Source organism: Lipophrys pholis, assembly GCF_963383615.2.
Source record: "Lipophrys pholis genome assembly, chromosome: 4".
Taxonomy (NCBI): Eukaryota; Metazoa; Chordata; class Actinopteri; order Blenniiformes; family Blenniidae; genus Lipophrys; species Lipophrys pholis.
Genome location: NC_137637.1, coordinates 35,382,052 through 35,402,626, shown reverse-complemented (window position 1 = coordinate 35,402,626; position 20,575 = coordinate 35,382,052). Strand labels below are relative to the sequence as shown.

Sequence of the window (20,575 nt, the reverse complement as noted above, 5' to 3'; positions counted from 1 at the left end):
ACAGGTGTACCTAATAGAGTGGCCAGTGAAAGTGTGTGTATCTATATACACACACGTGTACCTCAGAGCGTGCGCCTCAGAGCGAGCGCCTCAGAGCGAGCGCCTCAGAGCGAGCGCCTCAGAGCGAGTACCTGGTCCGTAAGCACGAGCCTTCTTGGGGTTGAGTTTGGGGTTGAGCGGCGCTCCGGGCTTCAGTTTAGCTTTGGGGAACTGCGACAGGTACGTCATCACCGACTGCTCGTCCACGTTGGGATTGATGATTTCCTCTGGAGCGATCACCTGGAATCACACGCAAACACGATTTAAGACAATTTATTGGTGAATTGCTCGACGAGAAAAACCTTTCTGCAGCCGATTTACACCTCAGACAAGCTTGTTTCTCCTAAAGGATAAAAAAAAGCTTTAAAGGCTCATATTCTGCTAGATCCACTTCCTGAAGGTTCTCCAGCAGGACTACTCGTCCCCATACCTGGACTGACGTCCCAGAAGTGAAGACAGTCTGTCCTCTCTCTCCCTGGATTGTTCCAGGTTTTAAAAAGTGTGTTGCTCCAAGCAGCCAATCAGAAATCAAACCCTATATAGTGTCATCGGGGGTTTAGCCAATCCCAATCAAGGTAGGCCCTCCCTTTGACTCCTCCCACAATTAGGCAGCTCTGCTCTGGCACATGGCACCACCAGAGGAAGTACTTCCTCCTCTTCCCAAGATGGGCATGTGTGGGCGGAGCCAGTCCAGCTCACACAGACACAGCAGATTCTGAATGTAGCTCCTATGATCCAATATTCAAATGAGGAAAATCAAGGAGGAGCTAGAAACTTAGAATACTGAAGGTTTCTGGACCGACCAGACCAGGAGGAGGAGGAGGACAGGAGGAGGAGGAGGAGGAGGAGAACAGGAGGAGGAGGAGAACAGGAGGAGGAGGACAGGAGGAGGAGGAGGAGAACAGGAGGAGGAGGACAGGAGGAGGAGGAGGTGAACAGGAGGAGGAGGACAGGAGGAGGAGGAGGTGAACAGGAGGAGGAGGAGGAGGAGAACAGGAGGAGGAGGAGAACAGGAGGAGGAGGAGGACAGGAGGAGGAGGAGGACGAGGAGGAGGACGAGGACAGGAGGAGGAGGAGGACGAGGAGGAGGACGAGGACAGGAGGAGGAGGAGGACGAGGACAGGAGGAGGAGGAGGAGGAGATGAGGACAGGAGAAGTTTAATAATCTGCAGGAAAATGATTATTAATTTTAATCACTTTAAGAAATTTCACCAATTACTTCTTTGAAAAAAGTCAATTGTTTCTTATGAATCTTCATTAAAGCTCATTCCTCTTTAAGCTGGTAGTTCTGGTAGATTCTCCTGAATCAGAAGTGAGCCCAACATAAAAGGCCTCCAGAGTTAATGGGAAGAAGACGCTCTACGATCTGGACGCTCGCTGAAGTTCACTCGTCAAAGCCCCTCTGTGTCGCAATTAAATAGAAAATAGCTTTGAACTGATGGGAGTAAAGGTAGAATTGTACCTGCGGGATGCCGAGCCAGTCGTCTGCCAGCTTCATGGCTTCAGTGGCGTTGTCCACCGGTTTAGAATCCCAGTTCTCCCAGTCCGGACAGAGACCTACAAACACAACAACAGACTGTAGGAGCCCGGCAGGTGGAGCCCGGCAGGTGGAGCCCGGCAGGTGGAGCCCGGCAGGTGGAGCCCGGCAGGTGGAGCCCGGCAGGTGGAGCCTACATGCTCTTTATAGTAAACCAGCAGTTAAACCAGCAGTTAAACTCTTTAGTTGTCAGACTGGATCATTGCAGTCGTCAGTACAGTGGAAAGTCAGTCGTCTCATTCACATTTTATTCAGATATTTTAGAGAAACTGAGCGGACTCAGGCTGTAATTCTGAGGATCTGTGGAGCAAAAGAAATCCTAGTTTACACTACATTCAGGTGAAAATACTAAACTTCTCTTTTGGGAGTCCGTTTACTCGACAACGATGTCCGCAGTCGCTGAAAACAACTTTTTGAAAACGGTCCTTCTCTGTGTAGAGCGTGAAATAATGCTATTGCTCTTTGGCAGGGACTCGGTGGGATTTAAACCTGTGACCCTCCAAACAACCTCTGCTCTCCAACCTGGAACGTCCACTGAACGGCAGAGTGTGTGTGTGTGTGTGTGTGTGTGTGTACCCGGAGCACAGCTGTCCACCAGAGCTCCCAGAGCCCTCCCGTCCCTCCAGTCCTGGCTGAAGTTGGTTATTGGCAGATCAGGGACTTTGTGTTGGATCCAACCCAGCAGACGCTGCTTAGGCGTCTTCGACTCTGCCTGAACAGAACAACAACAACAGGAATGAGTATTTAGTAAGTTTGCATTACTTTAAAGAAGTCCTTGTGAAGCCGACTCCATACACCTCCGCCGTCCTGCAGGTACCACCACCTGTGATGTCTGGACTGTCCGTTCTGGAAACCCAGTGAGACACGAGTCCAGTTTAAACTGTTTAGAGAAGTCAGAGTGATTTTCACGAGTGTCCTGCTCATTTCACACAATTTAGTCAATTAAAGCGTCGAAGCAGAAGATTAATTGAAGTCCTGCAGTGACTTCGGACCCGTTCCAACAAGCGAAGACGCTTCGTTTTAAGTTTCACGTTTACACGGCAACGGTGGAAACAATGTCATTTCCACATACGGCCACTAGTGGGTGCTGTTGGTGGTTTTTGTCATGAAAGTACAAACTTATTACATGACTTCTGTGTGATTTGTGCTGTAGAGTGTGCTCCTCTTCACCGTACCTCCTCATCCTCGCCCTCCCAGGCGGGCATGGAGATGGAGTAATGCAGGATCAGGGTCCAGACCAGACCCAGGATCAGCTTCAGGTTCCCGTCCACGATGGCTTTAGAGTCTGAAACGGAAGCAGATCAGCTCAGATTCAGGAGCACGTCGACAAGTTTTCATTTGATGCTAAAACACAACATCTGTGAAGCAGCTCCGACCGACCGACCGACCCAACACCGACCGACCGACCGACCCAACACCGACCGACCGACCGACCCAACACCGACCGACCGTCCCGACACCGACCGACCGACCGACCGACCGACACCGACCGACCGTCCCAACACCGACCGACCGACCGTCCCAACACCGACCGACCGACCGTCCCAACACCGACCGACCGACCGTCCCAACACCGACCGACCGACACCGACCGACCGTCCCAACACCGACCGACCGACCCAACACCGACCGACCGACCCAACACCGACCGCTCTCAGCTGAGCTGAATGAATAAACTACTTTCTGAGGGACACCAGAGTAACGCGGGAGTTTCTACTCCCTTTGTACTTCTACTGAAGCCCCGTTTAGTGAAAAGGAAACTGGTTTTGGACGTTGGTTTAGACGACGGAGCTCCCAGTTACTGAAAACTTTTTGAAAAAACCTCACAAGGCAGAACTTTTGGAAAACGCCTCGCCTCACTGATGTTTTATTAAACCATGTACAGAAAAGTGGTGCAAGAAAACTGGATTTAGGAGAGGGTTTGTTTTGTTGCAGGCAACAATACGTGCTTGATATATATGAAGCATCAAAGGTGCAACTTTCAACAAATGCAGCAAGAAAATTATAAAACGTTTTTTCATTTAAAAACAGTTAAAGATTTTTAGAGTTTGATTATTTTCTCGATGGTATTTATTGTATTTATATGTATGCTGTGGTTTATGGTTTTTATGGTTGCCTTTACATGAACTACTCGTGCCGCTTTTAAATTGCCCGGAGGGGAGAAATAAAGTTTGAATCTTTAAAATTTCAGAGTTTCTGCATAAAATGTATTAAAGTAATATACAAATACGAATAACTGGAATCAGAATTATTATTTTTGGTTACTTTTAATTTATGTACCTAGTTACTATTTAACTTCCGCTTCTTAAAAGGAACAAGCAGCTCAGTTTCTCTACTGCGTCACGCAGCTCTGATTCATATCCTGTGAAACGTAATGGATGACGGATCTCCTGTGAAACGTAATGGATGACGGATCTCCCTGCAGTTTCATGAGCGTCGACAGATTCCTGGAGTCAGAAGGAGGAAACCCTCTGGGACTCCCGCCAGCGCCCCCTTCAGGGCGACTGAATTAGTTCAACTCTGCTCACTTATGTAACTGTGTCGCTGCACGACAGTTTCCTTATTTTCCTGCGGAGTTGAGCAGATCTGAGCGGCAGTGTGGGAAACGGCGTCGGCTGTGGGTCCAGACTTGTTTCAGGTTTGGGTGGAGCTTTGGGAATCCGCCCCGCCACCCCGCCGCTGACTCAGACCAAACAGAGCGGTAACCAGAAGTGACCCTGAACTCCTCCGAGCTCACACTCCCGTTATCACTCCTCCAGCAGGAAGACCTTCTGCTCCAGATACTGAGCATGTGCAGAACTATTGTTTCCTGTGTTTTCAGTCAGTTACTATTTCAGTGACTCTGACCGCCGTTTTCATGTAAACAAAAACAAACAGCGTTTCAAAGGAGCTTCAGCCAGAGGAGCAGTCTGGAGTCAGACAGGAAATCCACTGTAATGGAGCCCGTCGAGAAACGGGATATATTTAAACAACTCAGTACTTCTGTTTCTATAATGAGAGAATCAAATATCAATAAAGCCCAGAGGCCAATAGATTCATTGATAACTGACACACTGCTACGAAGTACATAAAGTACTTCTTTAATCGTTATTAGTAAACGTTCTGATAATCATTTGAAATGAGTTTTCCTGAGTTTGTGCGTCCTTGACGACAGTTTAATGCGTGACGAGGCTGTCGCCATGGCAACCCATTGTTCCCCATAAAGGTGGACAGTGGGAGGAATTTAAAATGCAGCCAGTTAATGAGGACGGAGGAAAAAAACAACAACAACAACAACATCCCACAAGTATTTGTGGCATCTGCAGAATCCGGCAGTTACAAAAGGTTTTAAGCGCTCTGATAATCTGCTGCTTTGTTTTCTGCTGAGCTCTCCTTCCAGCCGTCACGTGACCCATCTGAGGGTTGGTTGCAACTTTTCACCGTTACGTTGTGACTGCTGGTCCTCGTGGGCCACCGTACCCCGAGTCCAAACTTTACTTTCTGCCTTTAAACTCCCCGGATTCCCTCAAAGAAAGACGGCGCCTCCTCGCCGATCACACCAACTCGCTGCCCGCTACTTCAGCTTCAGATGACTGCAGCTCATATTAAACACTGGGAGAAGATTTTCCCTACTGGGACAGAGAGACAGAGACAGAGACACAGAGACAGAGACACAGAGACACAGAGACACAGAGGCAGGTAAAGCCAACTTCAGCCGGATCCTGATAGCGTGGAGCAGAGGAGCGCACCACACCCCGCTGCGTTACACTGATCCTTCAACCAACACTCCTGGAACGATCCCAACCCGCAACACAATCAAAGTCACCACTGATAGTCGACGTTCCAAATGGACAAATTAACCTGCCTGGTATTCGTACCGGCGCTTTAAGGGTCAAACTCGCTGATCTTTCTGACTTGGTTTAACCCATTCAGAGAACACAAACAGACATCTAAAGAGAGAAAAGAGAGAATAATAAAGGATGTTTGGCATATATTAAGTGTTATAAGCCATAATGAATAACGACTACCTGTAAAAACAACAATGGATTATAGACATGAGTGTTAGTTTGAGGTTAATAATCCTTCAGAGGGCGTGTTTGCTTTACTTTACGTAACCATGACTGATAACAGAAAAACATAAAAGCATGTCTGGATGCCCTGAGCGGCTTAAAGGGACAGAAATAAAAAGGTAAAATAAGAAAACCGAGTCACTGACGTGTTCTAGCGACGGCTGCTTCAGTCATTAAAACATCTGGAATGATCTCTGGTTTGTTGAGATTAAACTGAAACGGGCATTTGAAAGAAAAAGTATAATAAATAATGAGTAAAGAATTGTTAAGGTTGTTTGTCATTGAAGAGTAAGGGGCCGAAAACCATTTTTCTTCATGTTACACCTAAAAACACACCTGCAATTAAAGAAAAATGACTAAAGCCGCTTTGAATTCCTTTAGGAGTTTTACTGCATATATGGTCACGCCTGCTTGGAGTTGAACTTCATAATTATAGTTGCAGCATCGAGTCTGTAACATTAACTGCAATCATCCTGAAGAGCAGAGTCATTTCACTTTAATTAAATCCATCCCGAAGAGCTCTCAAACACATTTTCACCTCCCAGCTTTTCTCCACAGATGAACGTTGTGAAAACTGAATGGAGCTTCAGCCGAGCTTCACCTGGACCCCCGCCCCCATTCACAGCTTCATCCGTCCACACATTCACAACAGAAGAAAGATCCTCGATTAACTCCTGCCGGATGTGCGTTACGTTAAACGTGTCTGAGCTGCCGATTCCTGCCGCTACCTGCTGGTGTTCTCACCCCGTTACCACGGAGACGCAACAATCTAGAGAAACAAGGACGGCGCCGGAGGAGTGGCTGCTGGGAGGACGAGTCACCGTGTACCAGACCAGCAGAAAAGCAAAGTAAGAGGCAGCGATAAAGTCTGAATGTGTGCAAAGGTGAATCCAGTTGGAACAAAACGCTTCTCTTATCAGTGCAGCACACCGTCGCTGGAACCGGAGGCAGAAAGGCTCTGCTCTGCAAACCCGAGATAAAGTGTTAACCTCTGAAACCTCACTGACCACCGGGCAGGAAGCACAAACACTCCAATCACCGTCATTCTGTACAACTTCAGCTCCTGAAGTTACACCATTTTACTACTACTTTTTAATTCATGTCCAGTATTCCTCTGTGTACAAGTCTTTAAATTATATTGACCAATAAAATCTTTTCCATTAAAAGTTGCAACGTTTTTTTCCCTGCAGATTTCTGTTGAGTTCAGTTCTTCCAAGTTTCTTGTAAAAAAACTCCAACTCACACATGACCAGCAATGTTGAATATATTTATTTATAAGCACTTTTCAGAAAACCAGCATCTCTGTAGATAAAATATTCAAATAAAGTTGAAAACAAAGTGACAAAGGTTCCACATAAAGTGACATATGAGGAGGCCCAGGAGAGAGCCCTGAGGGACTCCTTCAGGTCAGTTCTACCACCTATTGAATGTGCATCATGTCTGCATTAGAAGAAAAGATTTTGGGAGTTAAAACATGAAGAAGGTAAATATTCACACCTGCAACTGCATAAATTTACTTTACATCATAAGCCGACATGAATGTTCTCCTGTGTATTTTCATGATCTAAAAATCAGCCCCTTCATCATAGAAACACAAAGACCCCCCCGATGGAGTCATGTCCGGTGCTGTGGACACTCCCCCATGCTCTGTTGTCATGGAAACAACGTTCCCCCACACCCATCACCATGGAAATGATACGCTCGTCTCTCTGGTTGCCATGGAAACGGGTTGCCACAAAGTTTGGACCGGACGAGGTTGAAAGAACCAGACGACCAACAATGTATTGATTTTCCACCTCGTCTGTTCCAACAAGAACAAATGAAGCAACCTGCTGTCCTCGGTCCTGCCAACGGCGCCACCTGGCGGGTCCAGCCCAGCAGCTGTGGGCGACTAGAACGGTAAATGGAATTCACCTATAAAGCGTTTCCACCTGCTTGTTTCCAACTGACAGCAGTTTGGGATTCAGCGTCTTCGAGGACACTTGGACATGTGGACAGGCAGACATGGGAATCGATCCTGAAACCTTCCGATTGGCGTCAACACTCCAACAGTCCCACAAAGTCCATTTACCTGCAGTGACAAGAACTTTAGAGTTCTTTAGAGTAATTCATCCTCCATAAGAAGAAGAAGAAGAAAGTTCGGCAGTGGAGGTCCTGCTGAACAAAATGACCTCATTTCTTCTTCCAGCTTTTTCTGGCTGTTCTGTGTAGGAGCTGCTCTGCTGAACCTGCTGCTCTGCCGTGTGCTGCTCATACATGTTCCAGTTCGCTCATGACTATCAGTCCTATTCTAATATTTAACTTGTAACATCGCTACTGTACGAGCCCCGCAGCTCTTTAAAATGTCGGAGTGCAGGCTTACGTGATGCACCTGAACGCATCACGAACAGCTGTCAGCTCCTGGAGTTAAACCAACCGACTCTGACAGAAACTCTTATTACTGAAACAGTTCAGAGAAATTGTTTCTGAAAGCACTGGAGGCCAGAAATAAACTGTGCTGTTGAAAAGTTAAAACGCCACTTTATAGATGTGTGGCTGCTGTGAGGGGGCGTGGCCTGCTGTGAGGAGGCGTGGCCTGTGAGTTCGACAGTTGCTTATCGGAGTATGAACTGTCCTGCAGAAAAAGTTTTTTATTTCCAGCAGCAGGCTGACGTCACTGCAGAATTGTCTCCTTGTTGTCCTGCTTCAAAGAGGGAGGACGCAGGCGCCTTTAGTTTGCAGCGTTGCGGCTGATCCTGCTCCGTCACTGTTTGGGCCTCCGAGGCTCGACACGCCGACCTGTAACAGCTGTTCCTTCACACGAGGACTCGCAGACGCACACGTTTGCCTTCCTACCCCACAATTTACCACCAGACTGTGCAGAACAGTTGAAGCCTGGGGCAGATCGTCACCATGATGTCAGCCCACATGCAGCCGGCCACGCCCTCATCGCACCCCCACCAGGACACGAACATCAAGACCCAGGTTACACAACAACGCTGCTCAGAGCCACGGGAAACACTCCGGCTCGTCTCCAGGTAAACGCAGGTTTTCTGAACCATGGTCGTAGTGAATAGCTGTTCTGCACATGCTCAGTAGACAGAGACAACAAAGGCGTGCTGCAGAGGGTCATGACTCCCAGTCAGAGAAGAATCCTCTGACTCCATTATTTGAAAGAAGCACTTATTTATTCAAACTGTGCCGACAGGCTGCAGAGCGCCAGAGGAGAAAAACAAAAAGCTTTGTGAAATTGAAATGTGTGAAAGTCCTTTAAAATAAAACGGGAGGTAACCTGCACTGGTAAACAGGATGTGGATCTACCGTGTGTGTGTGTGTGTGTGTGTGTGTGTGTGTGTGTGTGTGTGTGTGTGTGTGTGTGTGAGCGAGACGACCTATGGACACACATTCCTCAGTGGTGATATCAGACCCCCCCCCCCCCCTCAGGACCACAGGATGGTGACAGAGGAACAAAAGAGCTTAAATAACCATAAGCAGGAACACACACTAGCAGCAGAGTCCAAATGGAACCAAACCAGTGAAAAACTTTTACTTTTAGAAGAATCCTTCATGTTACATTAGATTTTCAGGCTAAATGAGCAGAATGTCGTGTAAAAGACTTCAAATCATCATTTTCAGGTCCTTTTTTCACAACATTTAAGTGAAAATTCTCAGTTTCCGTCGCCACTGAAAACCTGAGCTCTGGTTCTGGTTCTGGCCTCATGGAGCAGGTGGAAACGTTGCTTCTGCTCATGCTCAGTAGAGCCAATCAGAACCAAGTTTCCTCCCTGCTGTCATGAGTCCCAGTCATTCTCCTGGACTTGGTACTTTTATTTTGACACTCACTGTAACAACCCAACTTGATGGTTTGTTCACTAGAACGTCCGTGTTCTCCCAGTGTTTAGAGTAAGTTCTGTTTAGAGCTCATCGTTCTCTGCTGGGTGTGTGTGTGTGTGTGTGTGTGTGTGTGTCAGTACTAAAACAGCCAACATGAGAACATCATCATTTCTGTTTCCCTGGAAACTTTCTAAATGTAAAACTTTTCTGAAACGAAAATCCAAAACAATGAGTTTTAACTTGAAACGTCAGAAAGCAGTTTGTGCTCCGACGCCTCGTTTACATGAAGAACAAGGAACCATGTTTTTGTTGTTTTACTGATGAAGAGGCTTCATGTTTCTAGTTCTTCTCATGCAAACCCAGCAGGAGGTTTCTATACGTTCGCTCTATGATCTGATCAACGTGAAACAAACTCCCAGAGCGCTGGAGCGACGGCGCGGCTCTCAGAACCAAATGATCCTGAAGAACTCAGCCGACATGATCACAGGGACGGTGCGTCTGACTTCACTGGCCTCAGGTCATCTTCACCCAACCACCACTTTGAACTGCTGACATCACCGAGCGAGACTCGTGAGTCAGGCGGCCAACACACCGGAGAACGATCCAGATTACAGGCTGGAGGAGGAGGAGGAGCTTCTACTGTCACAGATTGAGTAATGAAGGCGAGCGCCATGCAGAGTCTGTAATCTGGAGGCTGAACTCCCGGCGCTGCACAGGCACATCAGAGAATCGGCGAGGGCCCGAGGCCGACGCCCACTCGTCACGGCTCAGGAGCCAACGTCAGCATAGGAAGAGGGTGGCGGCTCCTGGAGCGAGGAATGACCGGAGGTTCCATCTTCCTTCTGTTTGACGGAGGAGAAAGCGTCCGGGTGGTTCCACACAGAGCCGGGCCGCCACCAGAACCACAAGAGAAGCCCGGAGAACCGCCTCCCGCCCTGTTATTACCACACCAACATCTGGCATGACGTTCTCTCCCTCTCTCCCTCTCTCACTCACCCTCTCGCTCTGATGTCATCACAACCAGCATGTGGCGAGAGGAAACCAGAGAACTCTTAATGAGAAACACTGACCGGAGGAACATGGATCCACTTCTACAGACCAAATGACTCAAACATTTCTAATGTGGTTATATTTGGGAGCATTCTCAGCTTTATGATAATCACATGAATGAACGAGCGAAAATATTGAAGTGTAAATATGTGAAAACAGGATTTCTGTGCAGATATTTCCCAGATGAATTAGGTCAGATTTAGAGCATTTAAAATACCATTAGTGGTTTTTATTTATAGAGACTATAAACCAAAATAAAGTACGGCCTCGGGGCTCAGTTATTTTCTGTTAAGAGGCTGTAAAAAGGTTTACAGAGTAAAACACTTCAGGGAAGAAAGAAATACTGAGGCCAGTCCGTTTGGTGAAATCCAAAACTCTGAATGAAACTTGTGACTTTAAAGATCAGCTGCGACTTCCTTTCAGCAGCTCTGAGCACCGTCACCGTGGAAACGGAGCCACAAACAACGTGGTGTGTGTTCACAAGAAAACGTTGTGTAAACGAAACCTTAACGTTTCTGCAACACAAGATCACAGCTCTTCTGGAGGTATGAAGGCTGCATCGTTCAGCGAAGTTGATTTATTACAATGGCTCAGCGTTAAAGGTTCTACAGAACCGCTTCTGACTGAAACAACTTGTCTGTGGTATGAGAGCAGCCGCGTCTGAGCGCAGACTAAAGGGATCCACTAAACATTCCAGCTAAACGCTCCACAACGTTGATTAAAACACCACGTCAGCTGAATTAACAGATATATGCTCTTAAAAGAAGAAACCATGAGAAATCTTTAACACCTCCAAGTTGTAGAAATCTGATTATTAAAGATCAACAGAGCAAATCGTCTTCGATCGGAACCTTTCAGCACCTCGTTAAACTGCTTTAATCTGTGTTCAGAATTAAAACAGGAAACAGAATCTGGAAAAGATTAAAAGAGTTTAGAAGAGAGAAGGAGGGAGGAGGAGGAGGGAGAAGGAGAGAAGAAGAGAGAAGGAGGGGAGGAGAGAGAAGGAGGGAGAAGGAGAGAGAAGGAGGGAGAAGGAGAGAGAAGGAGAGAGAAGGAGAGAGAAGGAGAGAGAAGGAGAGAGAAGGAGGGAGAAGGAGGGAGAAGGAGGGAGGAGTGGAGGAGAGAGAAGAAGGGAAGAAGAGAGAAGGAGAGAGAAGGAGGGAGAAGGAGAGAGAAGGAGAGAGAAGGAGGGAGAAGGAGGGAGAAGGAGGGAGGAGTGGAGGAGAGAGAAGAAGGGAAGAAGAGAAGAAGAGAGAAGGAGGGAGGAGAGAGAAGGAGAGAGAAGGAGAGAGAAGGAGGGAGGAGGGAGGAGCAGCAGTGCCAGGCTGCAGGAGGTCACACACACCATAATTTTCCCGTCTGTCTGATCGCCGTCATCAAGCAAATATTTAGCAAACAGTGACTGTATGACACATCACGTCTGCTGCACTGCAGACAATAGAGGTGTGTGTGTGTGAGTGTGTGAGTGTGTGAGTGTGTGAGTGTGTGAGTGTGTGAGTGTGTGAGTGTGTGAGTGTGTGTGCGGTGACACAGCTGATCACAGTCACACCTGCAGTGACGGCGAGTCATAAAGGAGTAATGGTGAGCTGTGAACAGCCTCAAACAAAACCCCTCCTCACATCGTCTCGTTTCACAGAAACCAAAACTTCATCACATTAAATATAAAACACTTAATGTTCATTTAGACATCATTACTGCCGAATCATCAAAATGTGACTGAAGAGTGGCAGAGCTGCCGTCTCCTTGTTCTGCTTGATCAGTCTGACAGACTGAAGGTACGTTATATCGGAGGAGGTCACCTGACCGCGGAGGAGGCCACCTGACCGCGGAGGAGGCCACCTGACCGCGGAGGAGGCCACCTGACCGCTGAGGAGGTCACCTGACCGCTGAGGAGGCCACCTGACCGCGGAGGAGGCCACCTGACCGCGGAGGAGGCCACCTGACCGCGGAGGAGGTCACCTGACCGCGGAGGAGGTCACCTGACCGCGGAGGAGGCCACCTGACCGCGGAGGAGGCCACCTGACCGCGGAGGAGGATTTAATCATGTAAATTGCTCGGACTGATTCAGTCTGAGCTTCATGTGCAGATCTGCTTTTTACCTTTAAATAAATAACACCATACATGAAGTACCAAAACCAAACCAGTCCCAGAGACTCAGCAGGGTCCAACTGTGACCCAACTGTGCTCAAGCAAAAGTGTGGAGTGAACGCTGAGAGAACTGCAGAACCATGAATTAATGGAAGCAGAACTTCTCCTGTCGTCACGGCGATGAATTAATATTCCAACAGGAAACACACTCACACGGAGGAACCTCCTCCTCAGAACCTCCGCCTCAGAACCTCCGCCTCAGAACCTCCGCCTCAGAACCTCCGCCTCAGAACCTCCGCCTCAGAACCTCCGCCTCAGAACCAGTGGAGGTAAAATGTAAAGTAAAAGAAGAGCAGTGAGGAAGCTCTGCCTGGAACCGTTCTGCTGGAATAAAGTGAAAGTGACTCCGGTTCTATTGTCCCATGAATTAATCTGCTCTAATCTCACCAAGTCAGGATTAACTAGTCAGGAAGGTTCTGGTTCTGGCTGCAGCAGCAGTGTTGCTCTGAGCTGCTGGATGGGTTGGAATTCTTCATAATCTCAGATTAACTGCTCCTCTATGCCCCACCCCCCACCTACAAGGAACAGCATGATCTTCATCAATAATCAAAGTCAGATTTGACAGAAACTGAAGTTTACAGTGTTTATTAGATCTGATTTTCTTTTTCATTCCAAAACAAAGAGGCATCTGAAGTATTTAAACTCTGAATGACGTTTCAATCACTTTGGCTGATTTTCCCCCAAAAAACCCTGAACAGCTGAATCCACGAGACTTTGAGCCCCAAACTGGTTGAAATAAACCTTCAGGCAGAGCTCCGCTCTAATGCAGCGTCCGAGGAGGAAAACCAGTTAGAAACATGTGAAGCGACGTGAAAGAGTCAAAACCTGAAGCAACTACAGCAGAGAAAACCCCCAAACAGGAGGAATCTCATTTAACGACCATTTTCAGCTCGTAAATGTCAAAGTTTCTCCAGTAAAACATTCAAATGTGTTTTAAAAGTGGACTTCAGGTGGTGCTTGTGCCTTTAAAGCTTCAGGCTGGAAAAACCCACAAAGAAAAAAAGCTGCTGCATTTGGCCAACAAAAGCAGCTTTCTGTGCAGAGGGGAGGTGTGTAACTCTATATCCTGAGCAGGTTCGCATTACCGCTCTGTGCAGCCACACAAAATAAAATCCCTCAGACCTTCACTGCCGAGTCCATTAAACATCTTCAGACACGAGGACCTTCGCCAGGCGGCTTCACTTTCAGCCGCTTCTTCCACTTTGTGGTTCCGTCGCACCTGAACGACTCCGAGTTCCAACATTCAGTCCAACTCGTCCTGAGAACCGCAGCTCCAGTCAGAGCAGAGTCAACGAGACGTGGACGGATCGCTCTGCAGTCTGCAAACAGCTCAAAACTATGGAACTCCTCTTCCAGAGGACGAGAATTCCTTCCTGCACTGTAGAAGACGCCTTCACCTTGTGATCAAAGTGCCATTGTACTCGTTTAAGTTTAGTTCCAGTGACGCACGTGGAGTCTCACGTTCACACCCACAGGACATGAAGGCCACATTTACACGACCACGCTCAAGTGAAAACTTCCATTGTGTTTGGGAGTGCGTTCACACGGCGTTCGCACGGCGTTCGCATGGCGTTCGCACGGCGACAGCACTTTGAATCACTGAAAATGTCTGTTCTTGTGAAAACGCAACACCCTGGCTCCGTCTCCATGGAAACGGTGAAACTGGTCATCCATCGTGCACCACGGCCGTAGCAGGTGGCTTCATTCCAGAGACAAACAGCACCCACTAGTGGCCCAACAGGGGAACTCTTCTGCATTCATCCATGTAAACGTGCATCATCTTCAAAACGCCACGTTTTCAGAGACACGAAGTTTTAACTTGAAACAGTTTTTATGAGCCGATCGGTTTAAGGATTCCTGGTTTGGGCTCGTCAGCGTCACAATACCATGGTTGTCCTACGATACATTAGAAACACTGAAAGTATTTGAGCTTTTTATCATCTGAAGCAGTGAAAGTGTGAAATCATGAATCAATCAGTTTACAAAAACGATGCATTTCCACTTGAGACGAAGACGGGGCCTCGAGCCACTGATCTTTAAGTTTCAGTCATTTTCCTCTCGCTGCTGCCGAGACGACCTGACCTCGGCTCTGGAGGCCGCGAACAAACCGAGGACGCCGCTCTGGACGGCTCGTGTTGGAGACGAGCTGCAGCTGAAACGTGGCCTTCTGGTCCAGGAGGTAAAGGAGGCGGCGGGGAGACACCGTCCTCTGTCTCCAGACCAACAGTCTGCTAAGACATGAGCTGACCAAGGAAAGTACCACGAGTAGGTCACCGGAGCGTAGAACGTAGGATCCTTTAAGAAATGAGACGCTTTTGACACCTCAGAGGAAACAGAATAAGGTTGAAGCCCAATTTGCAAAGATATTCTGAGTTAATGTTTCCTGCAGGACCTGAACGCACCACAGGAGGCACTCTGGGTCCCTGAAGCTCTGCGACATTCCCCCTCCCCCGCTGTTTACACAGGTCGCCGTGACAACAGGTGGAATGCGCCCTGCTCCCGCCGACCTTGAGACGGTTTTGTTATCGCGGCTCCATTGTGAGGTTTTTATCTGCCGTCTTGGCGGCGAGCCAGCGTCACGTGACCCAACGAGGACCTGAAGACGACGAGCGGAGACACGCCGGAAGACAACGTTCTCCAGAGGACAATAGGCGACAGACATGCCGCAACAAACTATGATGAAGTGAAATATACTACAGAGTATTTAGGCCACAGGTCCAAAACGCTGAATAAGCAAAGTTGAGCTGAATGAAGTGCAGCACCTCTACATTCCTGCATGTTTGTGACAAAAACACAACGTGACTCTGGAACAAGCCGGCGTGAACTCGTCTAAAACAACCGCTGAAAATAGAAAACAAAAAGCCCCGGGACTCGTTCTCAAATTGAGAAACTACAGTGACACGCTGCCGAACACCAGAACTCCGACTACAAAGCAAAACAAAGAAAAGTCCGATCTGAAGGCGCCGATAAAAAACTCCTCAGGCACAAAGAATGAAAAGAGAGAAACACCAACAGGAAGTAGTGAAGCCTGATCAGCTCTGAGCACTGGCTGAAGACCTGTTGACGTGCATCGCTATGGCAACGGGGGCAGCGTAGGAGTGGTCCTACTTTACAGGGAGTGAGCAGACCTGCAGGACGACCTCGTGGTCAACATCCAGTCTGGTTCCTGGACTCCAGTCCTCAGAACAGGACTCAAGGATCCAGTCTGGTTCCTGGACTCCAGTCCTCAGAACAGGACTCAAGGATCCAGTCTGGTTCCTGGACTCCAGTCCTCAGAACAGGACTCAACACCTCACTGGGAAAACCCACATTCACACAGAATATGTGTGTGTGTGTGTGTGTGTGTGTGTGTGTGTGTGTGTGTGTGTGTGTGTGTGTGTGTGTGTGTGTGTGTGTGTGTGTGTGTGTGTGTGTGTGTGTGTGTGTGTGTGTGTGTGTGTGTGTGTGTCAGAGTAATAATCTGCAGTCAGACGTTCAGGAGCTGCAGCTGAGTCAGGATTACACATCAGAAGCTCCATGTTGGGAAACGTGCAGGAACGTAGTTTTTTCTAAAATATAAAGTTTATTAGAAACAAGTATTTACTTAGAAAAGTAACTTTCACCCCTGATGAGAACATTATTATTAAAGTATTGTTGCTGTGACAGAGCTGAGAGCTCTTGGGCCAGTTTATTTACCCACTCACTCATTCATCTGGAGTTGCTCTATAATTCGGATGTTAGAGGAGGAAGATGCTCTATAATCTGGATGTCTCGGGCGGGAGTTGCTCTATAATCTGGATGTCTCGGGCGGGAGTTGCTCTATAATCTAGATGTCCGTGGAGGAAGATTTCTTTGTAAACATACATTTTGCATGAAGACATGTTTGTTGCAGTATGTTGGTTGTTTACTTTCTGATCACCGTTTTGGGGCGGTACTTCTCAGGATTTCACTAATCTAAAGTCCTGGAGCGGCGGACCGCCACCGAACGGCGCCCGGGGAATCTGCCAACCTTGATCACATGACTGCTTCTCAAACCCTGAGGCTGCTGGCGCTGCCCCCACTGCCCCCTGGAGGGCGCCGCCCCCTCAAGGTCGCCACCCCCTCGAGGTCGCCGCCCCCTCGAGGTCGCCGCCCCCTCGAGGTCGCCGCCCCCTCGAGGTCGCCGCCCCCTGGAGGCCACCAGAACTGTTCTGCGTGTGTGTCCCTTTAAGACATGTTTTCTCACGCTGCTTCAGCACCTCAGATTTTCTCATTACTCACAGGTATGAAATGAAGACCTCAAAAAACACGCCCACTTTCAGATCCAGAAGTATAACGGTAGAGACACAAACATGGAGGCAGACTCTGCTCCTTCACTCACTTTGGGTGAAAAACTGTCAGATTATAATCTGAAGTTGATCTAGATAATCTAAGAACCTCCAGCAGGCAGCGAAGCGTTGCTCATCGAAGACCGAATGAGGTCAGAATGTCAGAAGCTGCGGAGCCCGTCGGGCCGGTTCTCTAGGTTCTCACCTGTTTCCTCTCCCAGCCGAGCTCGCCTGCTCTAGAATCGCCTGCTCTAGAATCGCCTGCTCCTTCACAGATTAAAGTGATGGAGCGACGGGTCACTGCTGCTCCACCTTTAACAAACAATCAGGCTGAAATTTAAAGCAGCTTGGAAACGTTCCAGGTTTAAATCATCAGGATGTCGATCTGAAGTCAACCAATCAGCTGAGAGACCATGTGACCAACCTGCAGACCGGAGGGAACCAATCACACGCCAGGAGCAGAAGCACCATTAGAGACCAACTGCTAAAATACAGGAACACCAGAAGCCCTTCAGTGGTGAGTGTGTGTGAGTGTGAGTGTGTGTGAGCGTGAGTGTGTGTGAGCGTGAGCGTGAGCGTGAGCGTGAGCGTGAGCGTGAGCGTGAGCGTGAGCGTGAACCACATCAACGTAGAAAAGGAGCGTTTCACTTCATCAGGAAAAGAAAAGTGCAGCTGAACATTAATGTGATTTTCCTTTAATGGTGAGAAAATGTTGGATAACTGATGAAATCTAGCAGATCAATACTGAGATCTGATCAGATCTCAGTATTGATCTCAGTATTGATCTCAGTATTGATCTCAGTATTGATCTCAGTATTGATCTATAAAGAATAAATGAAACGTGCAGGAAGGGAGCGGCGCCGCTGGGCGAGGAGACCTTCCTGCACTGACAGACTAAACAGCAGCAAGGAAACAATTGGAAAACATGCGACAACAATTACTTCTGCCTCAAACGCAGAACGTTTTAATAAGTGGAACCAGAACCAGAACCAGACCCGCTCCAGGAGGAAACCGGGTCGGACCAGAGGAGCTGCTGCAGGTCCAGAGGATGTTTCTAATATCTGAGATTAACAGGAAGGAAATTAATCTCCTGTTCCCTCACTGATTGTTTACAGTCGGAACCAGAGGAAGGATCCAGTTACTTCATTCTAATGAGAACCTGTAGAGATTCACTGGGACCAGAGGGTCCGGTGGTCCGACATGGTTTACCCTCTGGAGACGGGTCTTCAGACCGGCGGGTCCCAGAACTACAGAGACGCATTCTGATTGGTTTGTTTTCATAAACAGCGCCTGACAAAAAGATAAGACCACCATTTTATATGTTTTAGAGAAGCTGAATAAAAATCCAGACAGAATGCTACATGCTACACGCTAACCCCCAGAGCTGGGATGCTACATGCTACACGCTAACCCCCAGAGCTGGGATGCTACATGCTACACGATTAATCCCCAGAGCTGGGATGCTACATGCTACACGCTACCCCCCAGAGCTGGGATGCTACATGCTACACGCTAACCCCCAGAGCTGGGATGCTACATGCTAACCCCCAGAGCTGGGATGCTACATGCTACACGCTAACCCCCAGAGCCGGGATGCTACATGCTAAAAGTGAGATTCTCATAGAAACTGAGGAAAACTTGTGAAAGGAGCACCACAGTGACGAGTTCTTCTGCACATGCTCAGTAGAACAATGCGAGCATCCATAGTGTCATGACTCCGTCTGTCCACTAGAGCGTCCCACTGTTAATGTTAGCATGCTATAAACATTCAAACTTAGCACCCACTAGTGGACCAACATGCCAATTACATCGTTTTCAAAAGGTTCCTGTATAAAACACCAAAAACTTTCCTGAAACAAAAACACTAAATTCTTCAAATTAAGAAAACGACGTTATAATCTAAAAGGTTTGAAAGACGCAAAATAAGAACCGACGTCAAACGAAGGCGTGTTTCAGTCGTTGGGGCGAAATTATAAAACGATCGAAGTGATCAGCTGAAGTTCATCAGTCATGTGACCCGTCGGCGCAGAACGGTTCCTTAACTGGAAAAAACATTTCCAGGTTCTAGATGAAGCTCAGCGGCTAAAGTTAGTTTATTTATGGTCGAGTTGATGTGACGTAGAGGGGGCGCTGGAAAAAACTACACATTGCTTCGGCCTAAACTCTCGTTTGTATTTTCACTTCAACACAACCGATCGTCAAACCACCAAAATAAAACTTAATTTCAAACAAAAATGTTGTTTTGTAAACGAGCCTGAACCGATGGTGGGAGACAGAATTCTCCAGAAGACCTTGAACGCACCACGGGGGGGTCAACAGGAAGCTGCTCCCTCCGAGGACACGGTTTCTTTTTATCTCATTAATCCGTCTTCATACATTCAACAGAATTCAGCATTAATTCAGTGGAATGTTAAATTTATCAGACGGAAGATTTCATCACGTTTCTACAGGAAGAATTAGGATCCGATTCCAAAGAGTAGAAAGGATTAATTAGAAGCCATGAATATGGAGGAAAACAAGATGTGAACTTTATAGAATAAAAGCAGAAACATTGGGACGGTTCAGTTTGTATAAAGTATAAAGTACACAACCTGAGTAGTTTCTCTGCTTCTTGCATGAAAGTTTTGTGGATTTTACATAAATAATCAGATATTCAGCTCATTTGTCTTCATTTCATTTAAACTATAAATTAATCCTCCTACACTTTTACAAAAATCACTAAAATAACAAAAGCAGGTAAAGTCGATTAAACAGAAATATTTGTTGCGTAACAATCGAACCAGTTTAATGGTGGCGAGTCCTCCGACCACTAGTTGGAGCTGCAGAGCCGTTGAACATCAATCAACTCACCATTTTCTGGACGAACAATAATTCTGGAAATTTCAATGAATTGTGAAAAGAAGAAGGATTTTTTAAACTTAATTAGAAAAAATTTCCATTTTTTTTCTTCTATTAATTTTTCTACAAATTAAAACTAGAATTGTTGTTTTTCATTGAACCACTTGATGTTTTTGTTTTAAAGTTACATTTAGAAGAAATAACTTGATCTAAGTTTAAAATAATTCCAAGTCAAACTAATTTTAGAATTATATTGTATTTATTTCATAAATTGATTTAATATTTCCATTTTTACCAGATTTATAATCGATTATTTTAATCTAGTTTTTATTGATCACCAGATTAGAAATCCCATCACAGTGAATGTGATCGATTCATTCAGTCCTCAGGAACAGATTACTAGAGTAACTAGAGTAACGAACCTTCACATGTTCGTGTTGATCCGGATGAAACCAGCTGCAGGTTTTAAACAGGTGTGACCTCGCTGCACCAGAGTCCATTCACAAATCCGTGGATTTAACTCTGCGGAGAACGACTCCATCCGCTTCACTCAGCCTTTAAAACAAAGACGTGACGATTCCTACACCAATACAATTACACCGAAAAAAGACTTGAACCTTCTATTTCTACTATCATTCTGAAATGATTATTTAAAACTTTAAAAGCAAGAAAGTAAACAAATAATTTCAATCGCAGCCTTTTTGAATGGAGTTTGGCGAGGACGCACTCGAGGCTCTCCAATTAAATACAAAGCACTAAGTTCAAGAACCAAAACGTGAGACGAAACGTTTTCAATTGAAGACAGAAAACGCTGC

At 47.0% G+C, this 20,575-nt stretch overlaps 1 protein-coding gene across 2 annotated transcripts in view; it reads right to left on the bottom strand.

Moving 5' to 3' along the window:
- flnba (filamin B a) overlaps positions 1 to 20,575 on the bottom strand; it is a 54,276-nt gene that overhangs the window by 32,815 nt on the left and 886 nt on the right. For both annotated transcript variants that reach the window (XM_080461471.1, XM_080461472.1), the window contains exons 2-5: positions 2,752 to 2,861; positions 2,153 to 2,288; positions 1,502 to 1,596; positions 132 to 279 (exon numbers count right to left, since the gene is read on the bottom strand). In XM_080461471.1, coding sequence (XP_080317597.1) covers positions 132 to 279; positions 1,502 to 1,596; positions 2,153 to 2,288; positions 2,752 to 2,861 — 489 coding nt within the window. The remainder of the gene's footprint in view (positions 1 to 131; positions 280 to 1,501; positions 1,597 to 2,152; positions 2,289 to 2,751; positions 2,862 to 20,575) is intronic.